Below are 17,787 nucleotides of genomic sequence, written 5' to 3' on the forward strand. Positions count from 1 at the left end.
TAGCCATACAACAACTTCCATTTTTCTAGGTACCAATTCAAGAGGATGACAGCTTGGGGAACTTCCATCTGAAACTCTGGACAATCCTGGATACCTTATCTGATGTAAAGGATCTTGGAAGCCATACTTCCAGTGTCTGCAAAGCCAATGGCTAGTAAACTCTGCCTTAACGGCAGATCAGGCTTCCTCAGCTCCGTCCTGGAAGCAGAACATAGCTACGGCATGCAGTCCTTGTCTTACGACAATTGAGGGCAGAATTTCCATTGCTAAGGCAGTTGTTAAGCAAGTCAATTGTACAATCTTTTTTGCCATGGTGGTTAAGCAAATCACTGCAATTTTTAAAGTGAATTTCGTGATTGTTAAGCATGTCGGAAGTAGTTCACAAATGATGTGACGTGTCATATACCAAGCACCCAAATTTTGATCACACAATCGTAGTGATGCGGAAACAGTTGTTAGTGCGAGGCCATTCATAAGTCACTTTTTTCTGTGCTGGTGTTATGTAACTTTGAATGGCCGCTGAGCAAACGGTTGTAAGTTGAGGATCACCTGTACAGTATATTGTTCAAACACTTTTTTTTTTAAATCAGTAGAAACTCTGGCTTAGAATTCCCCTGCTTTTCATTCAAGCAATCCTCTTCTTTCTTTTGAAACTTTTCAAAGCTCCAAAGACTGGCCAATTGATAAGGCAAGCCAAACAATGGCCAACTGATAACGTGTAGACCACGGATTAGAATGCTCTGAATTGAACTATTGTCAAAATATTCAAAGCTTAATGTTTATCTTTAGCAAACATAAAACAGTTGATGAACAGAAAATGAAAAACGCAACTGTACAAGTATTGTTCTTCAAAGAATGAAAGCGTGGAGAATGCAAATATGAATGGAAAAAATATTGATATTTCCTGCTTTAAAACTCTTGTGCAATAATTAAAGGATAGCAACAACACAATTTGAAATTATTTAAACAAAAAAACCCTGTGATATGTTTTGTTGAACACAAATGGAAAAGATGCAATTGATAATTTTCATTATCCTATAAAGGCCTTCCTTTCGCGATGAAATTTATCCTCTAACTGCCTTCCTTTAGTAATTTTTATTTTATATTTTATTTTATTTATTTCGTCAAGCATGTTATTAGATAACCTATATAAGTATAAACACGATTTTGGATGCATGAAATCGATACGAATAGAAAGAAACATTAGGACAGGGGACGGTAACATGATGATGATCAAAAGGGGAATTAAAATCAATTACACAAGAACCCCAGTAGAGGAAAGGGAATAATAAACATGAATGAACCGCAAATCGAATTTGCAGATGAAAAAGGGACTCGTTTCAGGAGGAAAAGGAATAATATCAAATTCAGATAAGAGATGGCATTCATCAGATTTAAAAAAAATATCCCGAGATTTCCATTCATCACGAAATAAAGCTGATTTTACAGAAAAGGTTCTCCCTTCCTTCATCTAACAATCAAGAAAAAATAAAAGCGAATTTACAGAGGGGAGGAAAAAAGACATTAAACTGAAGAGGGGAAAAAAGAAGTTCAAAGAATTTTTCTTGACCCATTTTATTCGCCCCCATTTCATTCATCCTCATGTTTTATTCTTCAACCTATTACTTTGTAAACGATTGACATATAGAATAAATAAAATAAAATAAAAATAACACCTCCAGTTTACTGAAGGAAGGGGAAAAATGATATTAATGAATGAAAAAGAAGTCGAATTTTTCACCAGATCCAAATTCCTCCAAGGGTGAAGCGAAATAAAACGGGGAGGAGAGCAGAAAGAAATAATTCCTCAGGGTGAGGCGGCTGACGAATAAATGTAACAAATAAACACATAAAAATAATAATAAAAAAACTGGATTTCCTGAAGGAGGAGGCTTTCATTTCACGAAGAAATGGACAATTGAGTTCATATTGAGGAAGTTGGTTTTTTTAAAAAATAAATAAATATATATATATAAGGATTTAGAAGAAAAGAATGCCGTTTATCACGGAATAAAAGCCGCGTGTTCGGAATAAAGAGCGAATTCCAAGACGAAAAAGGGGGAAAGGAAAGGGCCCAGCCAGGATCTCCGGCCTGGCCTAGGGCCCGAACCCCGAGACGGACCCGCCCCGTCCCGCCCCCGTAGGCCGGCCCGGCCCGGAAGCACGGCTAAGGCGGAGCAGGCCGGCCCGGCAGGAAAGGGCGGCGGGAGCCGGCTAGCGGAGGCCATGAGCGGGCGGCGGGGCTCGGAAAACCCGGCCGAGGGCTGCAGCGGCGGTGGGTCGGGGCCGCCGGGAGGAGTGGGGCCGGGGGCGGGACGGGGCTTGGGGCAGCGTGGAAGGCGATGGGGGGGAGCGAGGGAGGGGACGGTTGCCTTAGAAAGGTGAGGGTGGTGGTGGTGGTCGTAGGCATCTCAACGCCTGCCCTGGCTATTCCCAGTGGGTCTCCCATCCTGTCCAGATACCTGGTGGTCTCCCATCCCCAACTCAAGTTCCTGGTGGTCTCCCAACCCCAACTAAAGTTCCTGGTGGTCTCCCATCCCTAACCCAGGTTCCCAGGGGTCTTCCATCTCCTATCCAGTTTCCTGGTGATCTTCCATCCCTAACCCAGGTCCCCAGAGGTCTCCCATCCCCAACTCAAGTTCCTGGTGGTCTTCCATCCCTAACCCAGGTTACCAAGGGTCTTCCATCCCCAATCCAGGTTCTTGGTGGTCTCCCATCCCCAACTCAAGTTCTTGCCGGTCTGCCATCCCCAATTCAGGTTCCCGGTGGTCTCCCATCCCCAACTTAAGTTCCTGGTGGTCTCCCATTCCTAACCCAGGTTCCCAGGGGTCTCCCATCCCCTATCCAGTTTCCTGGTGATCTTCCATCCCTAACCCAGGTTCCCAGAGGTCTCCCATCCCCAACTCAAGTTCCTGGTGGTCTTCCATCCCTAACCCAGGTTCCCAGGGGTCTCCCATCCCCTATCCAGTTTCCTGGTGGTCTCCCATCCCCAACTCAAGTTCCTGGTGGTCTCCCATCCCCAACTTAAGTTCCTGGCAGTCTCCCATCCCTAACCCAGGTCCCCAGAGGTCTCCCATCCCCAACTCAAGTTCCTGGTGGTCTTCCATCCCTAACCCAGGTTCCCAGGGGTCTCCCATCCCCTATCCAGTTTCCTGGTGGTCTCCCATCCCCAACTCAAGTTCCTGGTGGTCTCCCATCCCCAACTTAAGTTCCTGGCAGTCTCCCATCCCTAACCCAGGTCCCCAGGGGTCTCCCATCCCCTATCCAGTTTCCTGGTGATCTTCCATCCCTAACCCAGGTCCCCAGAGGTCTCCCATCCCCAACTCAAGTTCCTGGTGGTCTTCCATCCCTAACCCAGGTTCCCAGGGGTCTCCCATCCCCTATCCAGTTTCCTGGTGGTCTCCCATCCCCAACTCAAGTTCCTGGTGGTCTCCCATCCCCAACTTAAGTTCCTGGTGGTCTCCCATTCCTAACCCAGGTTCCCAGGGGTCTCCCATCCCCTATCCAGTTTCCTGGTGATCTTCCATCCCTAACCCAGGTTCCCAGAGGTCTCCCATCCCCAACTCAAGTTCCTGGTGGTCTTCCATCCCTAACCCAGGTTCCCAGGGGTCTCCCATCCCCTATCCAGTTTCCTGGTGGTCTCCCATCCCCAACTCAAGTTCCTGGTGGTCTCCCATCCCCAACTTAAGTTCCTGGCAGTCTCCCATCCCTAACCCAGGTCCCCAGGGGTCTCCCATCCCCTATCCAGTTTCCTGGTGATCTTCCATCCCTAACCCAGGTTCCCAGAGGTCTCCCATCCCCAACTCAAGTTCCTGGTGGTCTTCCATCCCTAACCCAGGTTCCCAGGGGTCTCCCATCCCCTATCCAGTTTCCTGGTGGTCTCCCATCCCCAACTCAAGTTCCTGGTGGTCTCCCATCCCCAACTTAAGTTCCTGGCAGTCTCCCATCCCTAACCCAGGTCCCCAGGGGTCTCCCATCCCCTATCCAGTTTCCTGGTGATCTTCCATCCCTAACCCAGGTCCCCAGAGGTCTCCCATCCCCAACTCAAGTTCCTGGTGGTCTTCCATCCCTAACCCAGGTTCCCAGGGGTCTCCCATCCCCTATCCAGTTTCCTGGTGGTCTCCCATCCCCAACTCAAGTTCCTGGTGGTCTCCCATCCCCAACTTAAGTTCCTGGCAGTCTCCCATCCCTAACCCAGGTCCCCAGGGGTCTCCCATCCCCTATCCAGTTTCCTGGTGATCTTCCATCCCTAACCCAGGTCCCCAGAGGTCTCCCATCCCCAACTCAAGTTCCTGGTGGTCTTCCATCCCTAACCCAGGTTCCCAGGGGTCTCCCATCCCCTATCCAGTTTCCTGGTGGTCTCCCATCCCCAACTCAAGTTCCTGGTGGTCTCCCATCCCCAACTTAAGTTCCTGGCAGTCTCCCATCCCTAACCCAGGTCCCCAGGGGTCTCCCATCCCCTATCCAGTTTCCTGGTGATCTTCCATCCCTAACCCAGGTCCCCAGAGGTCTCCCATCCCCAACTCAAGTTCCTGGTGGTCTTCCATCCCTAACCCAGGTTCCCAGGGGTCTCCCATCCCCTATCCAGTTTCCTGGTGGTCTCCCATCCCCAACTCAAGTTCCTGGTGGTCTCCCATCCCCAACTTAAGTTCCTGGCAGTCTCCCATCCCTAACCCAGGTCCCCAGGGGTCTCCCATCCCCTATCCAGTTTCCTGGTGATCTTCCATCCCTAACCCAGGTCCCCAGAGGTCTCCCATCCCCAACTCAAGTTCCTGGTGGTCTTCCATCCCTAACCCAGGTTCCCAGGGGTCTCCCATCCCCTATCCAGTTTCCTGGTGGTCTCCCATCCCCAACTCAAGTTCCTGGTGGTCTCCCATCCCCAACTTAAGTTCCTGGCAGTCTCCCATCCCTAACCCAGGTCCCCAGGGGTCTCCCATCCCCTATCCAGTTTCCTGGTGATCTTCCATCCCTAACCCAGGTCCCCAGAGGTCTCCCATCCCCAACTCAAGTTCCTGGTGGTCTTCCATCCCTAACCCAGGTTCCCAGGGGTCTCCCATCCCCTATCCAGTTTCCTGGTGGTCTCCCATCCCCAACTCAAGTTCCTGGTGGTCTCCCATCCCCAACTTAAGTTCCTGGCAGTCTCCCATCCCTAACCCAGGTTCCCAGGGGTCTCCCATCCCCTATCCAGTTTCCTGGTGATCTTCCATCCCTAACCCAGGTTCCCAGAGGTCTCCCATCCCCAACTCAAGTTCCTGGTGGTCTTCCATCCCTAACCCAGGTTCCCAGGGGTCTCCCATCCCCTATCCAGTTTCCTGGTGGTCTCCCATCCCCAACTCAAGTTCCTGGTGGTCTCCCATCCCCAACTTAAGTTCCTGGCAGTCTCCCATCCCTAACCCAGGTCCCCAGGGGTCTCCCATCCCCTATCCAGTTTCCTGGTGATCTTCCATCCCTAACCCAGGTCCCCAGAGGTCTCCCATCCCCAACTCAAGTTCCTGGTGGTCTTCCATCCCTAACCCAGGTTACCAGGGGTCTTCCATCCCCAATCCAGGTTCTTGGTGGTCTCCCATCCCCAACTCAAGTTCTTGCCGATCTGCCATCCCCAATTCAGGTTCCCAGTGGTCTCCCATCCCCAACTCAAGCTCATGGTGGTCTCCCACCCCCAACCCAAGTTCCCAGGGGTTTCCATTCCTGACAGTTGCACCTGAACCCAACTTCTTGGGGGTCTTTCATCCCCAGCCCAGTTTCAACTTGGAGCCGTCAGGAGCCTAGCTCCCCTGCAGAGAATCTTGATTTCTAATTCTGAATTTATATGGCAGGACTCTGGAACCTGAGTTTGAATCAAGCTGGTTAGAGTTCATACTTCTCTGTTTGAAACCTAATTGGGTATAGGATTCATGCTCCGGGTGTTTGCAAGTGATCCCTAAACTGGCAGGCACTTGCTCTTTTAGCTGTTGCAAAAAAGGGTTTAAACAATGACAAGGATAATCTTTGTTAAAGATAAGTGGCCAGGTGCCCTCCAAGGACTTGGAGGCAAACTCTGATAAGCGTAACTAGCATGGGAAATGCAAAACGTTTTAGAAATGCTGAAGCAAAAAATTATCATCATTAGAGATCCCGCATTTAATTGGTCTAAGTTAGACAGTGCTAAACCATGTGGCGGGACGCGGTGGCTCAGTGCTAAGAATCTGAGCTTGTCGTTCAGGAAGACAGTTCGAATCCCTAGCGCCACGTAACGGAGTGAGCTCCCGTGACTTGTCCCAGCTTCTACCAACCTAGCGGTTCGAAAGCATGCAAAAATGCAAGTAGAAAAATAGGGACCACCTTTGGTGGGAAGGGAACAGCGTTCTGTGCACCATTCGGCATTTAGTTATGCCGGCCACATGGCCACGGAGACGTCTTCGGACAGCGCTGGCTCTTCGGCTTTGAAACGGAGATGAGCACTGCCCTCTAGAGTCGGGAACGATTAGCATATATGTGCGAGGGAAACCTTTACCTAAACCACGGTGGTTAGTTTTATGAGTCACCGTTCTGTGTGAAGCAAACCTGTAGGGCTTGTTCAAAAAATTGTGACTAAACAAACTTGGCTTAACATGCTTAAACCAGACCATTGAGCTTCTCTAGAATGACCCAAATTTGGCTTGTCACCCATCTTTCTCATCCTTCCGTCAATAATTTCTCAAGTGGTTCTCTTTATATATATATATATATATATATATATATATATATATATATATATATATATATATATATATATATATATATATATATATATATATATATATATATATATTGCTCTTTATGGGGAGAGTTGTATCTAAAAAAATTGATGTTTGTGGGGTTCTTGGTGCTCTCTGAGCTGGGTGGTTTTCTTGGCATTGTTTCACTACCCAACTAGTGGACTGATGACATTGCCTAGTTGGGTCGTGAAAGGTCTGCAAGAAAACAACCAAGCTCAGAGTGCATCAAGGAGCCTATAGTTCAATCCTGATAGTCTACACTTTGTTGTTGTTAGTTGCGAAGTCACATCCGACCCATTGGGACTCCATGGACAATGTTCCTCCAGGCTTTCCTGTCCTCTACCATCCTCTGGAGTCCATTCAGGCTCACGCCGACTGCTTCAGTGACTCCATCCAGCCTCCTCTTTCTCTGTTGTCCCCTTCTTCTTTTGCTCTCCATCGTTCCCAGCATGAGGCTCTTCTCCAGGGAGTTCTTCTTCCTTCTCATTAGGTGGCCAAAGTCTTTGAGTTTCCTCTTCAGGATCTGGCTTTCTCAAGAGCAGTCAGGGTTGATCTCCTCTAGGACTGACCGGTTGGATGTCCTTGCAGTCCAAGGGACTCACAGGAGTCTTCTCTAGCACCAGAGTTCAAAGGTCTTTGGCGTTCGGCCTTCCTTATGGTCCAACTTTCACAGCCAAACATTGCAACTGGGAAAACCACAGACGCACTTTTGATGTCAGGGTAATGTCTCTGCTTTTTAGGATGCTGTCTAGATTTGCCGTAGCTTTCCTCCTGAGGAGCAAGGGTCTTCTACACTAATTGGTATTTATTTATGTCTTGCAAGGATGGAGTTTGAGGAGTTAAAAAAAAAAAAACACCACAATTTGTGTGAAATGTTAAATCTGTTGCCCAGTTCTGCGGGCACATTTGTTGCAATTGAAAAGCAAGCTTAAAAATAGCCACTCTGATTAAGCAGCCCTTTTCATGGGGAGCAGCTGAGTACCTCTTAAGAAGACCACACGCTACCGTAATGATCAAGGTCGTTTTATTGTTATTATTCTGGCAGATGTCTTTCTTCCTGACCCCCACGTGCCGGCGGTAACCTTCCTCCAAGAACTGCCCAGTTACCAATCGATGCGGAGGAGAAGATTAGTAACTGGAAATGTGGAGGGCCATCAGAGTTTAGCACGATCGGCTCCCGGAGAGACCAGGAATCTCATCCAAGGGACAGAATCGAGGAACGTCAACCTGGAGCTCCCGCTGAGAGAACGCCACCTGTCACTCGCGGAGAAGAGACGCTTAAGGTTGAAATGGAAACACTGCAAACTATAGAGAGGAGTGGGCCTAGGGCAGGGGTGGGTTTCTCGGCGGCGTCCTCGTGCACGCGCGCAGTGCACGCATGTGTACTAGCGCCTGTGCGATGCTCCAGCTGCTCCTGGAGGATCGCGCAGGCGCTGTATGCGTTCTGCGCATGCGTGGAAGCGCAGAACTCGTCAAAACCGGGTAAGAAACACGGGCGGGCGGGTGGATCCTTCGGCGTTCCCAGAAGTTACTTACTTCCGAGTTCGCCAACCAACCGGTTCGCAGGGACCGCCACGAACCGTCTGAAACCCACCCCTGGCCTAGGGTCTCTTTCTATGTATGAAAACAAAAAGAATTCTTAGGACATTTGGCAATGGATTATAGGGGAGATCTAAGTGGAGGAAGTGGCCAGTTTTAAATTTCTGGGTGTTATCATAAAGAGGATCTGACCTGGGGTAACTCACGTTGTAGCACTGGTCAAAAGGGCCCAGCTCAGGAGATTAGACCACCTGAAACTTCTCGGGGAAACAACAACTGCTGGTGAGCTATTGCTGCACCATAGAGAGCATTTTAACTTACTGCACCTGTGTCTGGTTTGCCAATTGCACAGTTACGTCAGTGCTCCAGAGGGTCAACGTCATTGCCCAGAGGATCATGGGTTGCCCCTTCCCCTCTTTGGAAGAGCTTTATAGCTCCCGCTGCCTTAAGAAAGTTCAAAACATTCTTAAAGATCCATCTCATCCTGGGCATCCCTTTTTTTTGAACTATTACCATCTGGCAGACCAGTGGTGGGATTCAAATAATTTAACAACCGGTTCTTTGCCCTAATGACCAGCTGGGTAGGCGTGGTTCGGTGGTCATGTGACTGGGTGGGCGTGGCCAACTCAACGTCACTCACGTCGATGGGCGCTTCGTCTTGGCTGTTAGAATGTAATCAGGGTTAACCGGAGAGGCAGTTTCTGTAAGCAAGGCAATAAAAATTAGTCTAGAAACAACACCAGAATGTCTCCTTCCTGCCTTCCTTACAGGATTAGCCCTGTAAAAATGGAAAAAACCAAAAGGAGATTTCTTCCAACAACCGGTTCTCCGAACTGCTTAGAAAGTTAACAACCGGTTCTCCCAAATAGGTGCGAACTGGCTGAATCCCACCACTGTGGCAGACGATACAGGATAATAAAAACAAGGATAAATAGGCTAGAAAAACAGTTTCTATCCCAGGGCACTATAACTATATTGAATTCTACTGTATAGTGCAATGTTAAGGCAATATCAGGAGTTTTCACTTCCAATTGTATAAAATGTAAAGGATGTATGTTTTATTTTTACCATTATAATGTGCACTGAAGGTGGCATTTAATTTCGTTGCATGAAGAGCAACGACAGCGAAGTAAATTCAGTAAGTCCCGTTCGTAAAAAGAGGAATCCACGGGATGTGGTGATGGATTGTTTTAAACTTACAGCTCTATTTAAATATCTGCTTGCAATTGGCACGTGGAGATTTTCCAAATGGCATGCTATATTTCAAGCTGTTTCCCACAAAAAAAAGGGATGTATGGGATGTATTGGACAATCCAACAGATCTTTGAAAAGTTCTGGAACCCATTTGCACATCGTGCTTAAGAAGAGCTTTTAATACAGGTAGTTCTTGATTTACAGCATTTTGTTTAGAGATTCGTTCGAAGTTACAACCTCACTGAAAAAAATGGCGTATGACTTTTTTTACACATGTGACCATTGCAGCATCCTCGTGGTTACGTCACCCACGTGGCAAGTGGCTCGTATTTATGACGGTCGCACCGTCATGTGATCACCTTTTGCGACCTGACAAGCAAAGTCAATGGGGAAGCCAGATTCACTTCACAACCGTCCTATAACTTAAGGACTGCAGTGATTCACTTAACAACCGTGGCAAGAAAGGTTGCAAATGGGACAAAACTCTCTTAACACCTGTCTCATTTAGCAACAGAAATCTGGGGCTTAATTGTCATAAGTCGAGGGCTGCCGGTATAGGGTTGCATAATTGGGAGGACTGGTAGCCACATAATTTGCGTAAGGGGGTTTAAGACATCACACTTATCTTTTATTTGCATTTTTAAGTTGCAAACTAGTGGAAATTGGTTGAGAGTTTGGTAGAATATATGAATGATACTCGGTGTTTTTTTAAAACAGAGTCTATGGGGAAAAATAGCTGGGGAGATTCACAGAACTGGGTCAACTAAAAAAATCGGTATAATAATTGCTGTTGCTGCATTCACACAATTCAGTAAAACCAAAGAAAGCAAGCTATGCTTAGCGTAATGTAAGAATTTAACCTGTATTTTGCTCATTCCAAAAAGAGAGATGAGATGCACTTAATATGTCTGTTTGTTTTTGGGTTTTTTTGAGCAGGGAGCTTGAAGAAAAACAAATAAAATCCCAGTCAAGGTGGAATCATTGGAAGAAGGCAACTAAAAAATCACTCAAAAGAATGATAGAGAGTATCAAAGACCTAATCTCTTATCTGGAATTGTGGAGATATGACATCCGTAGCATCGAGGGTAGGTCTGATGGTTTTTGCACTCCGTTATATTGGCTTCTTGGCTGGCAGATGCTACTATAGGCTAGAAAGATATGCGGGGTCTTTGGTGCTCTCTGAGCTTAGTTATTTCCTTGCAGTCTTAGCTAAGTAGCACTGATGATGTTACCTAGTTTGGTAATGAAACGAATGCAAGAAAACCACCAAGCTTAGAGATCACCAAGGAGAACACAGTTCAACTCTGAGCTACAAATATCGGTACTAGAAAGATATTTTGATGCCTGAAGAAGGATTTCCTGGACCATTTATTATGATCCCATTTGTTTGTTTGTTTGTTTATTTATGTATTAGACTTATATACCGCTTCATAGGGCTTTCAGCCCTCTCTAAGCGGTTTACAGATTTTTAGCAAATTGAATCAGCAAATCCCCCCCCCCCCTCCAGTCTGGGTCCTCATTTCACCCACCTCGGAAGGATGGAAGGCTGAGTCAACCTTGAGCCGGTGAGATTTGAATCGCCGAACTGCAGATAACAGTCAGCTGAAGTGGCCTGCAGTGCTGCACCCTAACCACTGCGCCACCTCTGCTCCTTTGCTGAATCTGGAATAAGGCAAGGCATCTCTCTCCCCCAGGAGTACCAGATCATCTCCTGTGCAAGAGGTTCCAAGCTTTTGATTAACAGAAGAAGCAGAATGAAAAGAGTTGTTACTCGGCACAAAAGTTTAATGATGCCGCTTGAGAGTCTCTAAAAAGACCACCCTAAAACCAGGATGCCGCAGCAAATTGTATTTTATTTTATGGGTGTTCATTTAGGAGAAACAACCCTAAGATATGGCTTGCTTGCCCAAGATTTATTTAATTAACCATAATCAAGCCCTTCATGGTAGTGGATCTGGGTACTTGAGAGACCGCCTACTGCCAATTACCTCCACTCGACCAATTAGATCCCATAGATTACGCCTCCTCCGAGTTCCATCTGCCGCTCAATGTCGACTGGCAACCACGCGGAGGAGAGCCTTCTCGGTGGCAGCTCCGACCCTATGGAACGATCTCCCTGTGGAGATTCGTACCCTCACCACCCTCCAGACCTTCCGCACAGCCCTCAAAACCTGGCTATCCCGTCAGGCCTGGGGTTAAAGACCGTAACCCACCCGAATTGTATGAATGTTGTGCTTTTAATGATGTACTGTCTTATGTGTTAATCTGTTTGTTTTCCCCTCCCTTCGAATTGTAAGCCGCCCTGAGTCCCCCCAGGGAAAAGGGCGGCATATAAATAAACTACTCCAATACTCCAATACTCCAATTGCTTCCTAGAGTTAGATTAAGGCACAACCCATGATGGGATAGGCCACAATTGGCATGCAAAGCTGCCCCCAACTCAAATCAGCTAAGGGGGCTAAGAGTGATTGGCTGGACAGTCTTCATGCTGAATGCTGTCCTTAAAAAATTGATTTGTTAAATTAAATATGCCTATTGGAAAGGAACTATAAATACCATCAACATAAAATGGTAGCTTGCTCGGAAGCTGAAATACACTCAGCAAATGAGATGAAGAGTGGGAAGAAAAGGAGAGAGGTAAGGGAAGGAGAGAGGAATAGGAGAGAGGGTAGGAGGGTGGAAGAAGAGGAGAGAAATGAGGAGTGGAAAGGAGAGAGAGGAGAAGGAGAAAGGAAGGGGAAGTAGAGAAGGGAAGGAGGATAGAAAGAAGAAAGGAGGTAGGGAGGGGGATGAGAGAAGAAGAAGGAAGTGAACGCACAAATATAGTATATGGAGAGCAGAAGAGCCAATAACTGGTTTTTTTTTCTTTTTTGGAGGGGAGAGTTGATGGTAAGATGAATTGATGTAAACATTTAATAATACAGTATGATGTTGGCTATTTAATAGTATACATGTGATTATGAAAATAAAAAATAAAAAACTATGAAAAAAAATTGATTCGTGCAATGCGGGAACATTTTTCCATATTCATTCTCTTCATTCTCTCTCTTTCTCTTAGAGAAATTTGGCACTGGGATCAAGTCCTACTTCTCTTTCCTGCGGTTCCTGGTGGTGTTAAACGTCATCATCTTCCTTCTCCTGTTCGGCTTCATCACCCTCCCGACGGCTCTTGCTAAATACGGAGTTGTGAATGGCAGCTACGTGAAAGTTCCCCCAGAAACAGGTAACTCGCTCTTCGCTCAAGCCCTTTCCAGAACACGATCAGTCCTCAGTTTACAGCCATTCATTTAACCGACCATTAGAATCTGGCACTGAAAATAAAAAAGACTTTGGATAGGTCCTCGCGTTCTAACCGACGCAACGTGGTCATCAATGGTGGGATTGATTTTTTTTTTTACTACTGATTCTGTGGGCGTGGCTTGGTGGCATGGCTTGGAGGGCGTGGCAGGGGAAGGTTACTGCAAAATCCTCATTTCCTCCCGATCAGCTGGGACTCAGGAGGCAGAGAATAGACAGGGGCGTGGCCAGCCAGAAGTGATATTTGCTGATTCTCCGAACTACTCAAAATTCCCACTACTGGTTTTCCAGAACTGGTCAGAACCTGCTGAATCCCACCTCTGATGGTCATGTGATCAGAATTGGGGCGTTTGGCAATCACGTCTACTTACAAAGGTTGCAGGGTCCCAGGGTCATATGATGGCCAAATGCTGGCCACTTCCCAGGCAGTTTCCAATTAACAAAAACCAATGGGAGGAGCCGGATTCACTTAGCAACTTCATAGTTTGCTTAACAATTGCAGTGATTTGCTGAATGACCATGGCAAAAAAAAGGTAATAAGTTCACTTGACAACCGCCTTGCTTTCTGCAATGGAAATCCCAATCCCAAGGGTGGTCATAAGTCAAGGACTATCTGTAGCTGACTATAGAAAAACAGGCTATGCTCGATGCAGCTTTCGGGCAGAACATTGTTTTGACCCGGGCTTCCTTAACAAGCATGAAGCAGAGTCTTAGTCCTGGCAAAACCTCTCTTATTTACACGACTGTGAATTCCTTTCATTCACAGTCAGCCAGGCTTTAGCAAACAGTCTTTCCAAGGAATATTTATCCACACGAACCTTATCTCGCTTGGAGAGCTGCCATATAACTAGTTTCCAAATGCAGGGCAAGGCAAAACTTGGCCCAGAGTCTCTTATAGTCACAAACTGAACTTTCCACTCTTGACACGACCGAAGGAATGAATTGTTTCCTGCAAAAGCCCCCTCCCCTTTCGCTCCTCTTTTGTATCCTATGGGAGGGGCCAATCACCTCTAAGGTGTGGCTTTACTCCCAAGCCTACCCTGATTTCCTAGTTGTCCTTGTCTTCTGGCAGCTCTGCGCATGCGCACACTGGGAACAGGCTCCAGCTGTTCTCTCTGCCTCACTGCTGTCTAACTCCCTCTCTGCCTCCGACGCAGAGCCCTTGTCTGAGCTTTCCTCAGGCCCCAGGATTGTCCCATGTTCCTCCCCAACCTCCTCACTGTCTGACTCTGCTGTCAGCTCCGCTGCCCACCGACGGGCCACAACAAATATTCATTTTTTTTTGTTCCTTCTCGTGTTTTTATTTTTGCTCTGAATTTCGTTCCTTACAGGGCCAGAATGCACCGTTTACACCATCGGCAACACCAAGGGACTGGTCCACTTCTACAGTTACATTATAGACCTGCTATCTGGCACGGTGAGTAGTTGATCATAACTTTCTAAAACCTTTTGCTATTTAAAAAAAAAATCAAGTTCCTAGTCCTTTCTGATTAAAAAAAAGGTGACTGGGTAGGCGTGGCCAACTTGTAAAGTGAGGTGAAACTCATTTAACAACGCTCTTGCTTAGCAACCAAAATGTTGGCTCAGGAACTCTGGCATTGAAATGTGCAAGTCTTAAAGCGGTCAAGTTGCAAGACCCTTGCACCCCTAACCCTTTAGAAAAAAACTCCAGGGGTGTTCAAACTTGACAGCTTTAAGACTTGTGGACTTCAACTCCCAGAATTCCTCCTCCAGTCATGTTGGCTCAGGAACTCTGGCATTTGAAGCACGGAAGTCTTAAAGCTATCAAGTTACAAGACCTTACACACCTAACTCTTTAGGAAAAAAAACCCCAGGGGTGTTCAAACTTGACAGCTTTAAGACTTGTGGACTTCAACTCCCAGAATTCCTCCTCCAATCATGTTGGCTCAGAAACTCTGGCATTTGAAGCACACAAGTCTTAAAGCTGTCAAGTTACAAGACCCTTGAACCCCTAACCCTTTAGAAAAAAAAAACCCAGGGGTGTTCAAACTTGACAGCTTTAAGACTTGTGGACTTCAACTCCCAGAATTCCTGCTCTCACTCTTCAACTCGATGATGTCCGGACGGGTGGGGAAAAGGAGCTGGAACCGGTTCTAAACGGCAGTGTAGATTTGTGGAACCTCTTCTATAGAAGCTTGCCATCATAAGATATTAGGGCAGGGGTGGGGATTGAAAAATGTTAGCAACCGGTTCCCTGCACGGTTGCTGGGTGGGTGTGGTCATGGTGGGCGTGGCCTACTTGGGCTCCTGCACTATGGCAGTCGGGTGGGGGTGTTTTCACTCTCCCCAGGCTTTGGAGGCTTTCATTGAGCCTCCGGGAGGGTGAAAACGACTTCCCCCGGGCTCTGGAGGCTGTTTCAGACGTCTAGAACTTCTGCGAGGTCCCTTTTTCACCCTCCCAGAGCCACCGTGTGGGCCCTGTCCTTACCTGGCATGATGAATGGGCCGCGTGGAAACTCCAGGGAGGGGATGGGTGGGGCCAACCAGTCCTTGCAACTACCGGTTCTGCGAACCACCATGTAAAATTAACATCCACCCGAACCAGTCCGAACTGGCTGAACCCACCCCTGCATTAGTGGGAGAACAGTGATGCAGAATCTTTTTTTCGCTCTCTACATAATAGCAATAGCAATAGCAGTTCGACTTATATACCACTTCATAGGGTTTTCAGCCCTCTCTAAGCGGTTTACAGAGTCGGCTTATTGCCCCCACAATCTGGGTCCTCATTTCACCCACCTCGGAAGGATGGAAGGCTGAGTCAACCTTTGAGCCGGTGAGATTTGAACCGCCGAACTGCAGATAACAGTCAGCTGAAGTGGCTGCAGTACGGCACTCTAACCACTGCGCCACCTCGGCTCTTTAAAATAAAATAAAAAATAAAATAAAATCGGGGGGGGGTTCAGAAGTACCTTTTCTGTGTAACCAATTTGCAAGATTAGCAAACAGAAATTTGACGCATTTCAATAAAAAGGTTGTGAGTCGGGAAAGGTGCAGTCAGACTCCAGGCTTTTTTGCTTTCCGAAATTAACCCGCGCTTGGTCTATCAGGCGATGTTTAAAGGGGCATTTAGCCACCTGGCTAAATGTGTTTGTCAATTCCTCCGCAGGTAGACGCTTAGAAAAAGTGAATTGCGTCAGGCGAAGCTGGTGAAATCTTTTATCTTGATTCCTTCTTGCAGCCTTTCAGATAAAGAGGATGACACCAGACCCCCTAAACTAACAGCTGCTAAGAGCATGGGGCAATAACGACAGCACGCTAGAAGCGATGTTCTGACGTTGACCTATTGCACTTCTCTGCAATCCCAAATTTTGGACCAGATAACCACAGATCATCCTGACAATGTTGTTTGCTAGGGACCCCCTCTTCTTGAAAAATACTTCTGGCACAGGGGTGTCAAACTTGATTTCATTGAGGGCCACATCAGGGTTGTGGCTGGGGTGGGTGGGCATGGCCAGCTCGACATCACTCACCAAGGCTCTGTTTTGAGCCGCGACAGCCTTCTGTCACTCTCTACCGTGCAGCCTCCCTGGGCTCCATTTTTTTGCTGGCAGAAGGCGACAGGAGGAAATCGCAGCCGAAACGGAGCCTAGGTGGGCCGTGCACAGCCTCCCCAGGCTCCGTTTTCATGGACAGAGGGTTGCAGGAGGTCATCGTGGCTGAAAACGGTTGACCCTCCCAAGCTCCGTTTTTGCTGGCTAAGTCACCGCGGGCCTGTCCTTCGCTATTTCTCTGTTATAAAGTTTTTTTATTTTTTCATTTTCATAACATATAATCCACATGTATACTATTACATAGCCAACATCGTATTGTATTATTAAATGTTTACATCAATTCACCTTACCATCAACTCCCAAAAAACAATTATTGGCTCTTCTGCTCTCCGTACACCATATTAGTATCTTATCCATCACTTTCTTCTCCCTCTCTCCTCCCCTTCCCTACCTCCTTTCTTCCCTCTTTTCTCTACTTCCTCTCTCCTCCTCTCTCCCCTTTCCACTCCTCCTTTCTCTCCTCCTCTTTCCCCACTTTGCCCTCTCTCCCATCCATCTCTCCTTCCCTTCCCTCTCTCCTCCACACTCTTCATCTCATTTACTTGGTGTATTTCAGCTTCTGAGCAAGCTCCCTTTTATGTTGATGGTATTTATAATTCCTTTTCAATATACATATTTAATTTTAACATGTATTCTCCTTTTTTAAAGAAAAAGATAGAACACAAAAATATACATATATAGTCATTGTGCTTTTAAAACCCTCCCCCACCAGCCTAATTTTGTCCGAGATGTAGACCTAGTTACAATTCCCCAGCTATTCTCATCATTATCTTTATATAATTATACATCCTTACATGCCCCCAGTTAGTGATTCTGTCTTTAAATCTCAATAGTTTCCCATTGTAGGTGTATTTCATGTTCCCTCTCCATTTTCCATGTCTTAGATTAAATTACCCTTAATTGTGTATAAATGGCAATCCTCACTGTTCAATGTTCATTACAATTCCCTTAATCTATTATGTTAAGTAAGCTTCCCATTGGGAGAGCGAGTGCGTTCAGAGAAGCGTTGTGAGAGTTGTCTTGGAGAACACACAAACCAGCATACAGAGACACTGCAGTTTAAATAGGCTTTTACTTTTGTGGAAATAGAGGTATCAGAGTCCATCAAACAGTCCAAGTCATACATGGATAAGACAGTCATCAATGTCTTTCAGTTAAGGGATAATCCAAATAACATAGTCCAATATCATATAATCAGTTCAGTACAAAGTTTGCTAGCAGTTGCAAAATTTACAATAGCTCACGGCACTTTCTAACAGCCAGCTTCCAAAACACTCAGATCAGATCAGCCCAGCATCTAACAAACAGAGAACTAACAGTCATTCTGGCTCCCTCTTATGGCCGATTGAGGAAAACAGCAACCAATCACATTTTACAGTATGATTTAAAGAGACAGGTACAGCATTGCTATATGACTTATATATTGCCAATCCAACCGTTAGTTTATA

At 46.6% G+C, this 17,787-nt stretch overlaps 1 protein-coding gene across 1 annotated transcript in view; it reads left to right on the top strand.

Moving 5' to 3' along the window:
- The first annotated feature begins 2,152 nt into the window (after positions 1-2,152).
- Positions 2,153-17,787, top strand: part of LOC116518056 (transmembrane channel-like protein 7) — a 42,115-nt gene continuing 26,480 nt past the window's right edge. Inside the window, exons 1-5 of the mRNA XM_032231294.1 lie at positions 2,153-2,275; positions 7,783-8,020; positions 10,407-10,555; positions 12,529-12,693; positions 14,099-14,184. Coding sequence (XP_032087185.1) covers positions 2,227-2,275; positions 7,783-8,020; positions 10,407-10,555; positions 12,529-12,693; positions 14,099-14,184 — 687 coding nt within the window. The 5' untranslated portion in view covers positions 2,153-2,226. The remainder of the gene's footprint in view (positions 2,276-7,782; positions 8,021-10,406; positions 10,556-12,528; positions 12,694-14,098; positions 14,185-17,787) is intronic.

The sequence above is a fragment of the Thamnophis elegans genome, chromosome 14 (assembly GCF_009769535.1).
Source record: "Thamnophis elegans isolate rThaEle1 chromosome 14, rThaEle1.pri, whole genome shotgun sequence".
NCBI lineage: Eukaryota > Metazoa > Chordata > Lepidosauria > Squamata > Colubridae > Thamnophis > Thamnophis elegans.